At 49.9% G+C, this 16,657-nt stretch overlaps 1 protein-coding gene across 3 annotated transcripts in view; it reads left to right on the top strand.

The window, feature by feature from the left end:
* The first annotated feature begins 971 nt into the window (after positions 1 to 971).
* ACVR1 (activin A receptor type 1) overlaps positions 972 to 16,657 on the top strand; it is a 46,344-nt gene continuing 30,658 nt past the window's right edge. Inside the window, exon 1 of one of the 3 annotated variants that reach the window (XM_071435548.1) lies at positions 972 to 1,130. Coding sequence is in view for 1 of the 3 variants with exons in the window: in XM_071435546.1 (XP_071291647.1) it covers positions 15,915 to 15,946 (32 nt within the window). In the remaining 2 variants the exon portion in view is untranslated. Of the gene's footprint in view, positions 1,154 to 15,899; positions 15,947 to 16,657 lie in introns of those variants that run through there. The other 2 variants (XM_071435547.1, XM_071435546.1) reach the window with 2 other exon arrangements.

Genomic DNA, 16,657 nt, shown 5'->3' with positions numbered 1-16,657 from the left:
TGGGGAATTAATTCAGGTGGATGAGGGAGGGTTAAAACTTCAAGATGGAAGAAGACACCTTCAACTTTAAAAATTATGACGTGACAATAACTACTTTATGATTAATTTGGTGTGAAAATTGGAGTAAAATTGTTTTTTTTATAAAATTTAGCACACCAGTCTTTTACCAGGATATCTGCAGTCTGGCTCAGCCCTGGGAGGCACCTCTGGGTGCTGTGTCCAGCTCTGGCTCCTCAGCACAGCAGGGCCAGGAGCTCCTGCAGCTGAGCAGGGGCCTGGAGCATCTCGGTGCCCAGGAGAGGCTGAGGGAGCTGGGGCTGCTCAGCCTGGAGAGGAGCCCAGGGAGAGGGGCCTCAGCTCTGCCTGGCCCTGGCTGCCCCTGTGTGTCCCTGTGTGTCTGTCTGTCCCTGTGTGTCCATCTGTCCCCGTGTGTCCGTCTGTCCCTGTCTGTCCCCATGTGCAGGGAGGTTGGAGCAGGCCCAGGCTCTGCTCCGTGCCCAGCTCCGGCCCCAGAGCCGCGGGCAGGGCTGAACCCCGGAGCTCCCGGCACAGCAGGCAGAGCCCCTGCCCCGAGCAGAGCCCGGGCAGGGCTGGAGTCTCCTCCCGGGGCCATCCCAGAGCCAGCCGGACACAGCCCGGACACTGCTGTGCCCCGAGCTCTGGAGTGGCACCGGTGACCCCATGGGCTCTGCCGGCCCGAACCAGCCAGGACCAGGCCCTGAGGGCCGCCCACCGTGCCTGGATACTTCTGTGCCTCGGTCCGCTGCTCGGGACGGGCTTTCCGTTCCATCGAGCCCGAGCCCGAGCCCGAGCCCGAGCCCGAACCCGAACCCGAACCCGAACCCGAACCCGAACCCGAACCCAACCCGAGCCGAGCCGAGCCGAGCCCGAGCCCGCACCCGCCGTGTCCCCGCGGCGCCGGCAGGGGGCGCTGGGCGGGGCGGCGGGCGGAAGTGACGCTCGGCCATTGCCGGTGCGGGCGCTGCCCCGCCCGCGCTCCTTTGTCAGCGGAGCCGCCGCCGCCCGCGGCCGCCCCCGGCCCCGCCGGCCCGAGCGGGGCAGCGCCGCAGCACGGCCCGCGCCGCCAGCTCCCTACGGCTCCGTCCCGCCCCGTCGCGCCGGCCCAGCGGGTGAGTCCGTGCCGCCGGAGCAGGTCGGTCCCGCCGGCGGGAGGGTTGGCGGGGGCGGCGCCGCGGGGTCCCGGTCCGGGCGGGGGGCGCACAAAGGCCCCGCGGCGCCGCGGCCGCGCTCGGAGGGCGCAGCATCGCCGCGGTGCCGCGCGGCGGGCAGGGCTGCGGCTTCCCTTCTCCCTGCTCTCATTAACGTGCGGTGTTTTGGCCGGGCAGAGTGAATTTCCCTGCCCGTGGCTGCCGTGCGGCTGCGGGAGCTCCCCGGGTGGGCGGCGCGGAGCGCGGCGAGCTCCCCGTGGGTGTGCTGCCGCTGCCCACGGCAGTGCGCTGGAATCCCAAGGGTTGATGGGCATAGCCGAGGTGCAGGCCAAAGTCCCTGGTGCCGGTCATCTGCTAAAGGGGCTGCTGCCGCGGCCAGAGCCGCCGGAGCGGCTCCTGAGCCCGGGCCCGGGGGCAGGAGGGGCTGGCTCCTGCCGGGACTCGGGCTGCCCGGCAGCACGGCCCTGGGCACACAGCCGCTCTCAGCCCGCTCAGGTGTGCGTGCTGACCTGGCGGCTCCGGACCCGCATGCTGCTCTGTGAAATCTGGCCGTGAATCTAGGAGGGGAAGCTGCCCAGGCAATTCTATTAAAAGTGCTAAAACAACTTTAGTTTCTCGCAGTATTTTTACATAAATTGAAACTAAGCCGCTTTGTTTTCCAGTAATTGAGAGAGCAGCTCAGCTTCATCCGGTTCTCCAAGAGCTGGGGTTCATGTAGGTGTGCTGGAGGCACCAGTGCTGCAGGATGGTGTTACTGGTGGGAACTTCCAGGTTCTGGACTGAGCTGCAGAACTGGCACGTTTGTACAAAACCACGTTTTACAACGATGCATTGAGTTCTCAGAAGAGAACAGATTCTTTTTCCAAATCTCGTGTGTTTTTATGGTCTGCATTGAAGCCCAGCTTCTCCTTGAAGAAGACTTCTGTGGCTATAGCAGTTAGCTGTGGGCAATGACAAGTCTATTTTTAAACTTTCACTTTTCTTTTGTTTCCTGTAATACGATCTTTGCTGTGATCCTCATACTCATCTTCAGAGGGAGGGTGGTGACCTGGAATGCAGCAGGCACTTTGCAAATACTCTCGGAGCCCTGTCCTTGAAGGGCTGGAGCTGTTTGAAGAGTGCTGGGGTGCCTTGCAATTGAAATGGGAAAGCTGGAGTCCTGGCTGTGGAGAGCTCTCAAGTGCACGGCTGGGCCCTTTGATGGCCGAAACCTTTTTTTTTTTGAGGAGGAAGTGTTAGAGATCTGTTTTAAGGGAACAAAAAGTTCCTGTATGCCCTGTGCTCTCCCCAGGAGGTGTTAAGTGTGTGCAGTGGTTTCAGAGGTTTGCCTTCCCTCGGGATTTGTTTGCTGGGATAAGGCTTGCATTCCTCTGTTTCAGGGGGCCATGTGTGCTCCTGGCCCAGTGGCACAGGACTTGGGAGTGGTTCCTGACTGTAACCCTTTGCCTCTTTGTCTCCTCACACTGGGTGAGAGGTGTGTTTTGTTCTGTCTTCGTAATGGGACAAACTTTTAGTTCGCACTTCAGCCTCCTCAGTTTGTAAATAATCAGCTCTTACAGGCCTAAACCATGGTTAGGACAGAATTATATCAGGTGAAGCTGTTATTTAAACAAAACAACTCGAGGGGATGAAAAGCCCCTTCATATGTTTTCACTTTTAAGTCTTATAATGTGTTTCAAAGTTTCAAGCTGGGAAAGGGAAGTCCTACTGACCTGGTGCTGATGATGTTTCCAGAGGTGTTGCTGATATTCACTGCCCAGGAACCATTGTTAACTGTTTTCTTATTTTTTATTAGGAAACAAATTTAGAAAATTATTTATTAGAAAAATATTTTAGTTGCAGAGCTGTGAAGTTCATTGCCTCATGTTTATATTCTGTAGAGAGTAGGATGGCTGTGTTAGTTACTGACAAAATTGGTGAAAACCCAGATAGTGTGTGCAGAGGTTCAGCCTTGCCCTCCATGGGCACCACTCAGAAAGTGATTTTGGGCACATCGTGTTCCTGGAGCTTGCAATTCAACACGCTTTGAGACGTGAGAATTTTATTGTATGCCTTAGTGGCTGAATGTTTGATATTCTGGTGGTTGTTCACGCTCTTCTCTTAACACGTATGAAGTTGGTTGCATTCTTTCTGCTGAGGTGACCTGCTGAAGATCACCTCTATCACTGAGTAGAAAGATCCTTTTGCAGGAGAATGCAAGTGTGTGGAGGAGCTGAGGTGAAAGGGGAGGGCTAAATATAGCCATTTCCTGCAGAACTTATCTGCTTTTGAGGCTGGCTTTCCAAATGGAACTGGAGTCCTCCAAGCCCTCGGAGAGGGTAGGAAGGGAACATGGGCGGGGGAAAGAACACCCGTGGGGTGTTGTGAGTGGGTTGTGTTTGTGGTTTTTGTTTTTTCCAGCCAGCTGGTACTCTGAAGTCATGCTTAAATTTAATGAAAGCCCGATGCTAAAATAGGATCTAGGGACAGCCGTTGTGAAATAATTAGGCACCCGTTCAGCCCTTCTTGTCCCTGCCAAAAAAAAGCTACTTGAATTCATTTGAATTCTTGGTATTGGAACTCTCAAATGGGCATCTTGATACCTGATCTAGTGTGTATAAACGGGTTGAAAACTTGTCCTGCTCACCTGTGCATCTGTCAGGAGCTATAGCAGATTGCAGTGGTGGTGTTGAATATGGGTGATTGCTGCTCTGTGTGTGAGGATTCAGGGATATCACAGAGCTGGGTGACGGGCTGGCCTCAGCCAGGGTGTGCACCTGGCTCAGGGGATGGATTAGTTACTTTAGGACCTGAGGGTAGTCAAGACTGAGAGTTTAAGAGCACCTTAGGTACAGAGATACCAGGTGCTATCAAGATCCTCACCTTCTGAGCACTGCTGTGGACAAGTTCTGTGGCCACATGTGAGTGTAAGGCATTTATATCCTGTACATAGCTGTAAAAAAATCAGGAATGATGGTGTTTTCTAGCAATGTTGGAAAGCTGAATTCACATGTGTTTGAAAACTGTTCTGGGATCATGAATTTATCAAATGTTGTTGACTACAAAATGTAAGGAATTCCATGGAAATGCTTTCAAGGAATTCCTTTTTTTTCCCCACTATGTTTGCAGCCAGAACGTGTTTTTGGAGTAATGCTTTCAAAAGTGTAGAAGTACAGTCCAATAAGATTAAGTGGTTGTAGTGCAATAGTTTTCTGTGTTACATTGGACCATGAGTGTGCACCTGACCCAGTCTCAGGTAATGGTTATCCCCTCCTTAACACGTGGTCTTCTGGAATTGCGTGTGTACAGTGCTCGCAGGTTCCTGTTTCAGAGTGAGTTGCATCTGTGGATTGAGGTTGTTCAGATCACACTCCCAGATTTCTGCTCTGGTGAGAAGATCCACAGGGAGCGAGCTGCAGTTATGAAGCAGCGTTGGAGCACACCTTTGCCATGAAGTGCATGGTGCTGTTTCCTGGAAGGAGCCTGAGGAGTGTGCCCGTGCTCCCAGTGCAGTCAGTACGCAGCTCTTCCTTTGTGCAGGAGAAAGCAGCGCTGCAGTTCCAGTGCCCGTGTTCTCTGCTGGCAGTTCACACGCTGCTGTTCCCCTGGAGGGCCAGAGCCATGATCCATCTGCTCCTGAATACTGGGCGTCAGGAGCTGGGTCAGTGTGGCAGGCGGTGCAGATCCCTCTTGTGCTGTGCTCCTGCCCTCCCGGCAGTGCCTCGCCCTGCTGGCTGCCCCAGTGCTGGCTGTGCCGGCCCATGCTGGGCTTCTTGGACACAGGGCTCTGCCAGCGCTGCTGGGAACGTGCCTTGCCTTCCTTGTGCCGCAAACTGCCGTGCCACCAGCTCTGAAACACCTCTCAAGCCCCCCGGATCAAGGTCCCTTATCCCAAGGGATGGGCTTCTGTTTGATTACAAAGGCATTGTAAGTCCCTAAGCAATTGGGATAATCAATATCCTTCAGCTCCGCAGTTTCTTCAAGCTTGGGCCCTTTTTTAGCTTTACAGGACGTTGGCTCAGCCTGGTTTTGCAAGGCTGGGTGAGGTGGTGTGTAAATAAACTGACTTGCTGAGGGGAGAAATGCTTGAAAGAAAATACTATAGAGATCTTAAAGTCACAATTGATGTGAGTAAACGGGAAGGGATGGTGTTAGGTAATTCCTTATTATGCAAGAAATGGGGAATACTGGGTGTAATCAATTGTCAGCAGCTTTAAAGTTAAAACCAATAGTTTATAGTCTAAGCTATAGACTGATTGCAGTGGGATATTCAGGAGCCTTATTCTTCTTTTGAGGAACAGCTGAATCTGTTGGTAGGCCTGTGGGGGGCCAGAAAATGCAATTTTCTTGGGAATTTACCTTTGACTGGGAGGTGTGGGGTTGGAATGAGAGGAGCATGGAGGAATGACCCTTTTATGCTGTGTCCTTATGCTCTTTCCTGAGCATCTGCTCCTGGCCTCTTGTGGAGTCAGCTTATTGCTGGTTCGGGCTGTGTGTTGTGAGTGGTTCCTCCCTTTGGTGTGCAGAGGCAGTTCAGTGGCCTATGATGCTGCTGGAAAGATGGGTCTGAAAGTGTCTGGAGCCTGTTGTAGAGTAACTCCAGTCTGCTTTAGGGAAAGGAAGGCTTTGGCTTTGTTAAGAAAAGCTTATTAAAACCAAGACATCCATTTTGGTGATTGTCCAAGGCTGCCTTTGGAGTAATTTCTGTTGTCTGAAATGACCAAGATGGAGATAGGAGATTGTGAGGGGGAGCACCAAAAGCTGTTATCTGGGCCTTTTTACAGAAGATGTGTTGCTGCAGCACTTAACCTTCTGTCCCGAGTGCCTGGAACGTTCCTTCTCAGCATGCTAAGCTGGTCATGCTGTTGAATGGAAGCTGGTAGGAGGAGCTGTTCCTTGTCTTGCAGAGCAGTCGTAGTGAGCTGTGCTCACTGGAGGTCGGGACTTTGTTGTTCTGACTGCAGACCTTACCTGTGCTAATGAGCTGCAGAGGAGAGGCCAGCAAAGCCCTCTTGTAATCGCGGGTCTGCTGTTAGGCTGGCGAGGCTCCTGTGACAGCGGGAGCGGGCTGGCAGCCCCGCCAGCCCAGCCGCCTTTGGCTGCGCGGATGGCTCCCAGCCTACAAGAGGCTTCCCTTTGAAGTCCTGGAAGCTGCTGAGCCCTGATTTCAGGAGTCGGTGTGCCCCAGCAGGCCCCTCCAGCCCTCCCCGCGAATGCCTTGGGGTTCCTGGCTCCGTGGTTTGAGGCACCTGGGGCTGTGGTTGCGCAAACCTTTTTGCCGGCTACTAATGGCAGGGGAGTGAGTAGTCCTACTTCTCCATGTGCTGTTCTTTTTCCTGTTCTGGCGTCTCTGGCCATCTGATACACTGGATAAGGCATTCATTTGGTTAAAACTTAAGTCTGCCTGTGCCAGGTTATTTCTAACCCAGGTTAATTCCCAGGTATTTTTCTTGTGCTGGTGCTAAGGAGGCATTTCTGAGGCGAGTGGCTGAGCAGATGCAGAGGGCTGTGAGCTGCCTCGGAGTGTTTGTGAAGGCTGCTGCCTTGCTTGGGTGCACCATGGGCGTGTTTGGTGTGCCTTGGACCTGCTGTGCTCTGCTCCCCAGGGAGAGTCCCTGCGGGTCTCCTTGCTGCTGGCGTGCTCTTGGCCCTGGCTGTGACACCAGGATGTGCTCGGACCCTTGGCCCTGGCTGTGACACCAGGATGTGCTCGGACTCTCGTTTTTGGCGGTCCCACATGCCGGCCTGCCCTCCCTTCTCCGCAGGACGGTGACAGCCTTGGCCAGCCTGTCCCCCGATTTGCCACACGTGGAGCCAGAGCTGCCCACGCTGCTCAGCCGCCGGGGCGGTGGTGTCCTGTGCTGTCAGGTGCTGTGCAACACGAGGGAGAGGAGATGAGAGCAAGATCTCCCTAGGAACAAATGTAAAATTAAACAAAATGTGTGTTTGTATTAGTCAGCCTAAACCAGACTGTGCTATTTAGGGCTCTCCATTGCAATAAACTTGTCTCTTGTATTTGTGTGGGAGGACTGCAACAATTAAAGCAATTTTAAGGCTGAATTTTAAAAGTGAAAACAAAATGAAAAGGTAATGGTTTGATTTAAGAGAATATCAATTGTATCATATTATGTTATGATACTCTTATGTTAGAGAAGAGATAGGTGATACGCTGCAGGTTGGTTATTGGTTAAAGCTGTGTCCATGCTGCAGGTTTGTACTGCACATTAAAACTCGTCTTGACTTCATAAGGAGTAATTTTATTTTTTTTTAATCCATTTAATTGCAGCCCTCACTGCTGCTGGAGAGTAAACTGCTTGCTGCAGCTGCAGTTGTGGGTAGCAGCCTCCTAAAACATCAACTTTGATGCATGGGCTGGGCAAATCCCAGGCTGGAGTGATAAACAACATAGAGAATAAAAACTTTCCGTTCTCCAGAAGGTGCTGAATAGAACTTAAAGATTAACTGGCAATAGAGATATAAAAGTATGTGCACAGGATGATAAATGTAAGTGGAACCAGTGGGGAAAAAAAAAGAAGAAAAAAAGGATAATTCCAGCTGATTTCAGGATCAGGAGGATGATTTGGCAGTGGAGTTTGTGGCAGTCAGTCTTGTAGGATTACACTGTGTTCTACTCCTCATTTTCTGTTGTCAGAGCAAAAACATGTACAACTTGTAGTGCACCAGTCTGAGTGTTAAACTAACAAATTCCTATCTCCTTAGGAGTGGAATTACAATAAGTTGTGCATTTAAAAAAAGACTATTTTTAATTTGACTTCTAAATACTGGCTCAAGTTAAATGATAAAAAAGAGCATTTGAGATGTACCCCTAGCACATGAAAAAATACTGATCCTTGTGAATTAAAAAACACAACAAAACGGAGGGATGTGTTCTCTTTGAAATTGTGATTATAATAGAAAAACAAATACTTGAAAAACATAGGAAATTCTTTTCTGGACGTGCATTCTTACATATTGAGTGTTGATCTAAGTAACTTTTATTCCACTTGACCTTTATTTTTGGACTGAGTTGCAAAACCTGTCTAGATCCTGAGTCTAAATGAAATGATGATGAAAATTGCCATGCAAGCACCTTTTTACTCCACCCGTTTTCCTTCGTTAGGGGTGGCAAGGTGTGTATGTGGTGTGGGACCATCTCTGCTTATCTCTGGGCTCGGGAGCTGTCCTCCCTGCCAGAGGAGCACAGGATCTCTCTTTGATGTCTTGTTCCTCTCCCTTTAGCTCAGCTGGGCAGCGCTTTGTGCCCAGACCAGCTGGCAAACGCCCGTCTGTGAGAGCAGAGGTGCATCTTTGTGGTTGGGATCAAGGTTAAAGCCTTTGAGTCTTGGCTGTCCTCCAGCTTCTTTGCATAATTTGAACCTGTCTCTGTCCAGAAAGAAACATTCAAGTTATTTCAAGCCACTGGGATAGAAGAGAAAGCTCCACCTAAGAGGCTGCTCAGCAAGGTGGGCTGTGCTGCCCCACCTCAGCTCCCCAGGCCGAGTGCTGTGACGGCGAGGCTGGGAGGGGGCTGCTGGCTTCCTTGGCCTCTCCTCCATCTCTGCTCTCATGGGGCCTGCCCTTGAGCCTGTGCACTTCTTAAATTCTTCAGCGACTCCTTGGCATGGCTTTTGCTCTCCCACATTAGTTGGTTGTCAGTTGGGCCTTTACAAATGTGCCAGAAATGCCACGTAGACACTTTTGTGTGTGTTTGTGGACCTGGCATGTTTGCATCAACCTCCAGTGGAGAATAATCTGAGTAACATGTCCCAGCTTGCCGAAACAATAGGGTGTTTTTTCTGTCTTGGTGTAGATATTTTACACATTTGTAAGACTCGTGTCATACCCCTAAAGCAAACCTGGGCATGGTTGTTCTGCAAAACCTGTTCTAAAATCTGAACCTGTTTATTCCCTTCCCTCCATACAGCTTCCTTATGACACAAGTAATATTTTGAAGAATGAGTAAATCAATATGGCTGTTCCTAAATTATGGAAATAAAAACCTAAACACCATCAGAAGTCTGAAAGAAATATGGTATTTCCATGCCTGATGCAAAAATGGCATGTTTTAATGACTGGAAAAGTCCTTGACTTCATCTTTTTGGTTGGGATTTGATCCTGGACATTGTTTAGATATTCAAAGAAAATATGTATTGGACTTTCATGTGGAACAGTGTCCAGGATTTTGAGGGAACTTTGTCTTGTTTCTCCATTAGGAAAGCCAGAATGCCATGCAGTGAGGAGCCAGAACAGCAAACTGGATTTTGAAGCTCAGTTTTCTTACACAGTTGCTGGAATCTCTGGTGAGGAATTGGTGTTCCTGAGGCTGCAGTGCAGTTTTATGCCTTCTGTAACAAAGGATCTGTGAGGAGTAAAACCTACTTTATTTCCAGTCTGGGGATTTGTAAAACTTTGACATGCAGCCCAATTATAATTATGTTGGTTTAGTTCCCAAAGTGGACGCTCTTTATTCTAAAAGAGGCCCTACTGTGTGCAACCAGGAGTATTGAAGGCCCTGAAGTGTTAGCGTTTGAATGGTTTTGGCTTAGCTTTAAAATAAATATCTACTGGATATGGAGCTCTGGGGAGTGGACTAAAGCAAATGGAAAAGGTGAATTAACTGGAAGCTGTTCCACAAGGCTGAGTCCATAGAGCCACAGCACAGCAACGCAGTGGCAGATGGAGGCAGAAGAAAGGCGCTTTGAGAGTCGCTTGTATTTTGAGCCTGATGTGAAGTGGGTGCAATTCAGAGGCCGCTGTTCCTATGCACGGGGTTCTGTCACCATTGCTCTTGCTCTGCAGCATCACTCCTGTGTGGCCCCAGTGACAGCCCGCACTGCTCCTGTGAGGAATAGTGAGAACTGTTCCTGGCAGCTTTGGAAAGTCTGCCGTGTTTGTCTCCTGGTACTTGGTGGCACTTTAGAGACCCGAGTGAAAACATCAACAGGTTCTCTCCTTGAAGACAGAGATTCACAGTTTTCCTGTCTGTGATGGAAATCTGGGAAGAGGAGCATCTTCAGGGGTGTGTGTGCTGCTGGGTGACTGAGCAAAACAAATTGGCAAATCCTTGTTTTCCTGGGGAGGGAAGGAGCCTCGTGCAGAGCTTTTGGCTGCCTCCTGGTAGGAATTCACATGCCTGTGAGCTGAAAGTGGCCCTGGGGCTGCAAGGTTTATGGGGTGAAGAGCCCCTGTGCTGGGAGTGAAGGTGGTCTCTGCTGTAGGGTCTCCTAAAGGAGAGTTCTGGAGAACCAAGATGGTGTTTGGCCCCCATTACAGGTACAAGTAACTGGGGGTGCAGTGTGGAAGAGGGGCACTCAGGGACACTCTGTGGGGCTCCATCAGAGGAGGGAATGGCAGGGGGCCCGGCGTGTGGCCAAGTGTCTGACAGCGTAAGTTACTGCTGACAGCTGGTGCTGTTCACCTCTGCACATGCCTCTTGTGCTGAGAATGGATGAAACAGCGCCTGGAAACACATCAGTGAGGTCTGGGGTGGGCTGCCTTGCTCGGGTGACCACAGCTCGCTCTCGCTGCGGTGGCAAGCTCCTTGCTGGCAGGTGAGGAGAAATGTGATGGCAAAGGATTGTGTGTCTGCCTTGGGATGGCCTGGCCTGAGACAGGGGCGCCTGTGATGTCTCACAGGGTGGGACTGTGGTTTCACAGCTGCCCCTGTAGGCAGCGGGAGGGCTCTGCTCCCGGGTGTGGCTTGTCCCAGTGCAGGGACAAGGGCTGGAGAGCACAGCCCTTTGTCCCTGCGCTGCTGGGACCCTCCCCAGAGGGGCATGGCTCACCCAGCCCAGCCGGAGTGGGCCTAGAAAAGCTTTGTTCTGAGCTGCTGGCCAGTGTGGACACGAAGGCATGTGAACCCAGACAAAGCCACAAACAGCAGTGACCCAGAGGCTGTAAGTGAAGTCTCTGAGGGGTCGGTGTGCCAGCAGTGGGAAAGGATACCAAATGTGGGGCTTTTTCTCCAAGTTCTGAAATAGTCTTCCAAAAATCTTTGGGCTTTTTGACATGGTTGATCTTGTTTCAGTCCCACAGGTGTGTTTGGTTGTATATGAAAGAGGGATTCTTCTGAACTTGACTTCATAAAGGCATATTAATTAAAAAATGAATGTTGGACAAGCCAAAAACAGTTGAATGTCATAATTGTTTGAAAGGCACATGTGAGTGTGTTAGCTGACAGCTTGGTGCAGCTTGCAGGTTTTACTCAAATTGTTCTTGGGACCACAGCTGGAGGAAAAAAGTGCTTAATGTGTTACCTTCTTTTTGGGACATAATTATGGGTCTTGAGTAGCTACTGTGTCAAGAAGCAAACCAAGGCCAAAGGAAAGAGGCTTGTATGGCCAATATGAGTTAGAGGTGAGCATGGAGGTGGGTTTTCTGCTGGTCAGTAATAGCTGGTCAGTTTCTTAGACACCAAGGAAATATTTGAGTATCTGATCTTACCAGGAGATTCTGTTGATTCTCTGATCTTGAAAGGCTACTTTCGTACAAAACAAACAAACAAAAAACCCATGAAGAGCATGTCTTCTCTGTTAAAGTAATTTAAGATGTTTAAATACAGTAAAGGAACAAAGTAAATATTTTCCATGTAAAACATGCAAAAAATAGCATCTGATTTAATTCTGAATTACGAACTAGCAAGCTAAAACTTAGACTAAATTAGTCTTAGAACAAATATTTTTGGAAAGATTTGAGGAATCCATGAGATTTTCATTGCTGAGCTGACTCTCCCCTGAAGGCTGTGCAGAAACAGGCAGCACCTTTGGGGTTGTGCGTCTGGAGTATAAAAGTTAAAATTACTTTAAATGGCTGAACTGTTTTGGGTTGACTTTAATTTGTATTTTTGTTTACTTGTTTTTCATAAAGCCCCATAGTAAATGCTAAATAAAGCCTGTTAAATGCTCAGCCCAGCTGCATCATGAGGAGTGTTTAAAGGTGGTTAAACACTCCCTCCCATCTAACAGGTCAGGGATCTTTAGAGGGTGTTTCAGACCTTCCACCCTGTCATGGCAGTGCGTGGGCTGGGGGGGCCGTGCCCAGGGCTCCCAAAAGCAGCACAGCGGATCCAGGAGCTGAGACTCAGGCTGCTCCTGTCTCCCCTGCCCCGGTCACCCCGGCACGCTCACCGTGCTGGCTCTGCCTGGGTCAGCTCGGGGGCTGCAGCTCCTGTGTCCTTGGGCTCGTAATGGGCCTGACTTGCAAAAGGCCTTGATCATTTTTCTTACATTATTAGCACAGTCAGGCCACTGTAAACCTGTTCTCCAATTAAAAATAAACATTAAAGTATTGTATTTATAAGAGTGAAGAATCAAAGCAAATGTATCCTTTTCCATAAAAAATGGGGACCTGAGTTTCTGGGTGTTGGAGTAGAGGGATGGAGAGGGAAACGGTCTTTAAAGACTAGTTAGTTAGTCTTAACAAGATGTTCAATTGTCTTCAACAACAATTAAACCCTTCTTACAAAAGAAAAAAAATAAGTACAAAATCACATCTAAAATTGGTTATTTAAATTGTTCTCAACTTCCTGACTGAAATCACCTTGATCAACTTGGAAGCAGCAAAACCTGAAATGAATATTCCACCCATACCAATGTAAAATGCTGTTTTGAAAATTTCAGGTAACCAGGTAAAATTCCGAGTGTGTGGGTTGTGGGGAATTTTGTTGTTTTGTTTGTTTTAAACTTTGAATTTTGAATCATTATGCTCACACAATTACTCAGTTGGGTTTATTTTTCATTTCTGTAGCTGTTTTTTTCCTGGTAGCAGACCAAAGAGAGTTCCATCCCAAGTACATCCCTGCTCAAGTGGAGTGAAATGCTCCGAGCAGTGCTGAAGTCAGTGTGGTGCTCCTTGCTGGGAGCAGCTTGTGCAGCCTGGCTGGATTTTCGGGTGGCCAGGGGGTTGCTTTCTCCAGGGAGCCGTGCAGACCTGCAGAGAGCTCTGGCTTGTCCAGCCCTCCCTAGAATTGCTAGTTTGGCAACTCTGCCCCTGGGAGGTTTACCACAGAATTATTTTGAAGCTGTTTGATTTCTTTGTAGCCCTGCTGTGGGAACTCGGTGTTTTTGGGGTTTTTCTGTGGCTTGTTCTGCCTGCTCCAAGCTGGTGCTGCTGGTAGCTCTCTCATGGTGCAGTGACATCTCAGGCCTTTGCAGGGGTGACAGCAGAGCTGTTCAAACATCTCTCGCCCTCTCCTCCTCACCTGGTGGCAGGTGAGCTGAGGCTGTGTTGTTTGGTCAAATACAGACCATGGAGCAGAGCTTCTGCTTGGAGTTCGTGTTCCCAGCAGTTTGCGGACAAGACCGGCCTTGTGCTCCAGGCTTACCCGTGGTGCTGAGAGCAGCCTGCCTGCCCCTGGGTGCATGGAGGTGGGACAGTGGCAGGGCTCCAGAGCTCAGGAGCAGAGCACTGAGTGCTGCACGGACATGTGGGGTTTATTGCTGCTGGAGGAGGTAATGTACAGTAGCAGGTCCAAAAATAGGTGTCTCTGAGCAGCTGCTCCTCTGAGCAGAGGAGTCATCTCTTAGCAGAGTTCTTGGCTAAAGCTCAGTTGTTAGAAGGGCTTCTTGCAGCAGTGTGTTTGTATCAGTAGGTCAGTGTTGACTGGTGCCCAGCAACCCTTGTCTTCCCCAAATGATCACTTTGAGGAGCTTGGAGTGAGTGGAAATGATCATGGTGTTAAGAATGGGAACAGAAAGAGATGAGATCGAAGTGCTTTTCTTGGTTAAGTAGTTCACTGGTGTAACTTGTGTAGGTAGCTGCAGTTCAGTTTCCTGCATGGTCATGCAATGGGTATTGGGAGAATGCTGCTGCAGTGCTCTTGGGGTTCAGGGAAGTGCTAGGCAGAGCAGATTTTGTTTGACTGCATAAATATCTCCTCATGAGAAACAAACCCGACCAATAACCAAGTTCACACAATAGCGACTCACTGGTTTAGCTTCAAACTCTGCTAGCCCAGTTTGTGATTATCTTTGCTCTGGGAAGCCATGGGGACAGATGATGTGTCCTGAAAATGGTGACAGGGACACGTGGGAAGTCCTTGCCATCAGCCCTCAGTGGGAAAGCTCTGGTACAAAGGAACTCAGTCTCGTCTGTGTTGGTGGTGAATGTTCCCAAAGGGCTGTGCACATCAGTAGGGGTGACTTCTGTTTTTACCAGCTCATACTGTCAAGTGAGTTTATATTATTCAGTCAGTTCTGAGGGTTTTGGAGATGATTTAGTAATTTTTTTTCAGCCTACTGTCAGAAAAATAATGTATTAAAAAATTGGTAGAGAATTAGTTTATTCAGCTCAGATCTGCTTGTTTGCTGGCACTACTCAGCTTCCTTTGGAGTGCCTGGCTACTGCAGGGCAGGCTGGGGACCCACGGGGACAGGGGCTGGGCGGGCCAAGTGTCATTGCTGCTGAGTACTATTGCTGTGAGTTAATCCTGCTTTTCAGAGGGAAAATGGCTAATATGTGAGTAGGTGCCTTGTGAACAAGCAACAGCTGGGTGCAAAGCAAAAATCTGCTAAAACATGACTAATTTCTGAGTGTTGCACAGAGTGTCTGTATTCAGCAGCAAATTACCATTTTGAGCTTATGCTGCTGTTGCTTCACTGGAGTTGGCATGAGCTGCGTGTTTGAACTGATGGTCATTGCTATGAGACTGTCAAAGCATTGGTACAATGTGAGGTTGGCTCTGTCCTTCCACTTGCAACACGGCCGATTCCGTTCAACGAGAACTATTTTAATTGGGTTCTACTCTGTGTTATGTTAAAACTCTGATGCTAGGCACAGAAACCCGTGACACTTGTTTTGTTTGTTCCTGAAAACATACACTTCACTCTGCTTTGGCCATTCAAATTGGTTTTACATGATTGTCAGCTGAAAATAATACTGCGATTGGCAGCAGCATGGCAGCTTCCTGCAGCCCGGACCAGCAGTGGGGTGACTGGTCCAGGGGGGCTGGGAAATGAGAATTCCTGCTCCGAGAGCGTTGGTTGCTTAGCAGGCAGCACAGCAGCGTGGCCGTGGGGCAGGGCTGGCCCAGCAGGCTGGCCCCCCCAGCGGGCGGCTGGGGACACGGAGCTGCTGCCAGCGGAGGAGAGCGGGACAGCGGAGCTGGGCTGCTCTGGAGAGCCACTCGGCCTCCATGGCCTGGCCCTGCTGTCCCTGATCACCGAGCTGGGCCGGGGGCAGCTGTGGCTGAGGCTGTCCCTGATCACCGAGCTGGGCCGGGGGCAGCTGTGGGCGAGGCTGTCCCTGATCACCGAGCTGGGCCGGGGGCAGCTGTGGGCGAGGCTGTCCCTGATCACCGAGCTGGGCCGGGGGCAGCTGTGGGTGAGGCCGGGAGCGCCGGCAGCCGCAGGGCAGAGCTCGGGTGGTGAGCCTGGCGTGTGCAACTGCAGTGGGATGGCTGGTTAGAAAATAACCAGTAGTCATAACTTCTGTTAATTAACTACTAAGAGTTAAATAAATGTTGTTGGAAAAACTAGTCTGTGTTTATTTGGCACGTCCCTCTCCAGCCGAGGCTGGTGCTAGTTGGTACACGCTCCACTGCTGAGCCTGTCTGCAGCGTGGTTTTATGTTTTCCATCTGTATTGATTTTCATGATTCATTGACCATGATCTAAGCAAAAAGCACACTTAAATGACACTGGAGACAGCTGTCTGTTAAAGAAGGACCTTTACGTAGTCTGAAATGGCGCCAGGTTTTTCTTCCATTACTTTATCAAGTAACACACAAAAGTAATATTCTTTGTTTAATTTCCTTTTCTAGGTCACTGGTATGTCACCTCTGTTTTGTGCAAGGAGCAGATGGTAAATTCTTACTCTAAACTTTCCTATCAGTTTTGCTCCTGTTATTTTTCTGATAATCTGAAATGGAAGGGGCCTTACATTGTGTTTGGGAGTCTCTATGAAGGAATCAGTTCTTCTCCCTGTGGAGCTGTTTGGAAGGTACATGTGGGAAGTTCAGATAAAAGCAGAAACGTATAAAGCTTGGGAAGCTGATGTGTAGCTTTTTCCAGTTATAATCTGTCTCTCTTTGTATGGCAGGCTGAAGTTCCAGATGTTGTTTTGGCTTGGAGATAGTGGATAGGGGAAAAATAAGCATTCTAATGTTAACAGAGTCAGCCTGTCTGGATCTGAGCTGACAGGAAAAGGGAGAGATAAAACCCTCATTAATGGAGTGAGCGGTGCTGAGGAGGCAGGGCTGTCCCTGGAAAGCAGTCCTGGGCTGGCAGTGCCCAGTGCCAGCTGTGGGTACCACCGTGGCACTGAGCTCTGCCTTGAGCAGGGACAGCAGGCTTGCTTCGGGTGTGCACCCTCCCTTTTCCTGTGAAAAGTTAATTCTCACCCCTCTTGGCATCCTGCTTGCCCTCAGCAGCTGCCTCTGGGTTTTGGGGATGCAGAGCTGAGGGGCTGTTGGTCAAACACGCTTCTGGGGTTGGGTGGCTCTGTGCCTCTTACCACATTGGGCCTCTGTCTTGGAGCACCAGTGGTTCTTTGAAGCTTGTCCCTGCCAGGAGC

This window comes from Agelaius tricolor, unplaced genomic scaffold, assembly GCF_023055355.1.
Source record: "Agelaius tricolor isolate 1412-34295 unplaced genomic scaffold, bAgeTri1.0.p SCAF_10, whole genome shotgun sequence".
Lineage (NCBI taxonomy): Eukaryota > Metazoa > Chordata > Aves > Passeriformes > Icteridae > Agelaius > Agelaius tricolor.
This window is presented reverse-complemented; position numbering and strand designations above follow the sequence as displayed.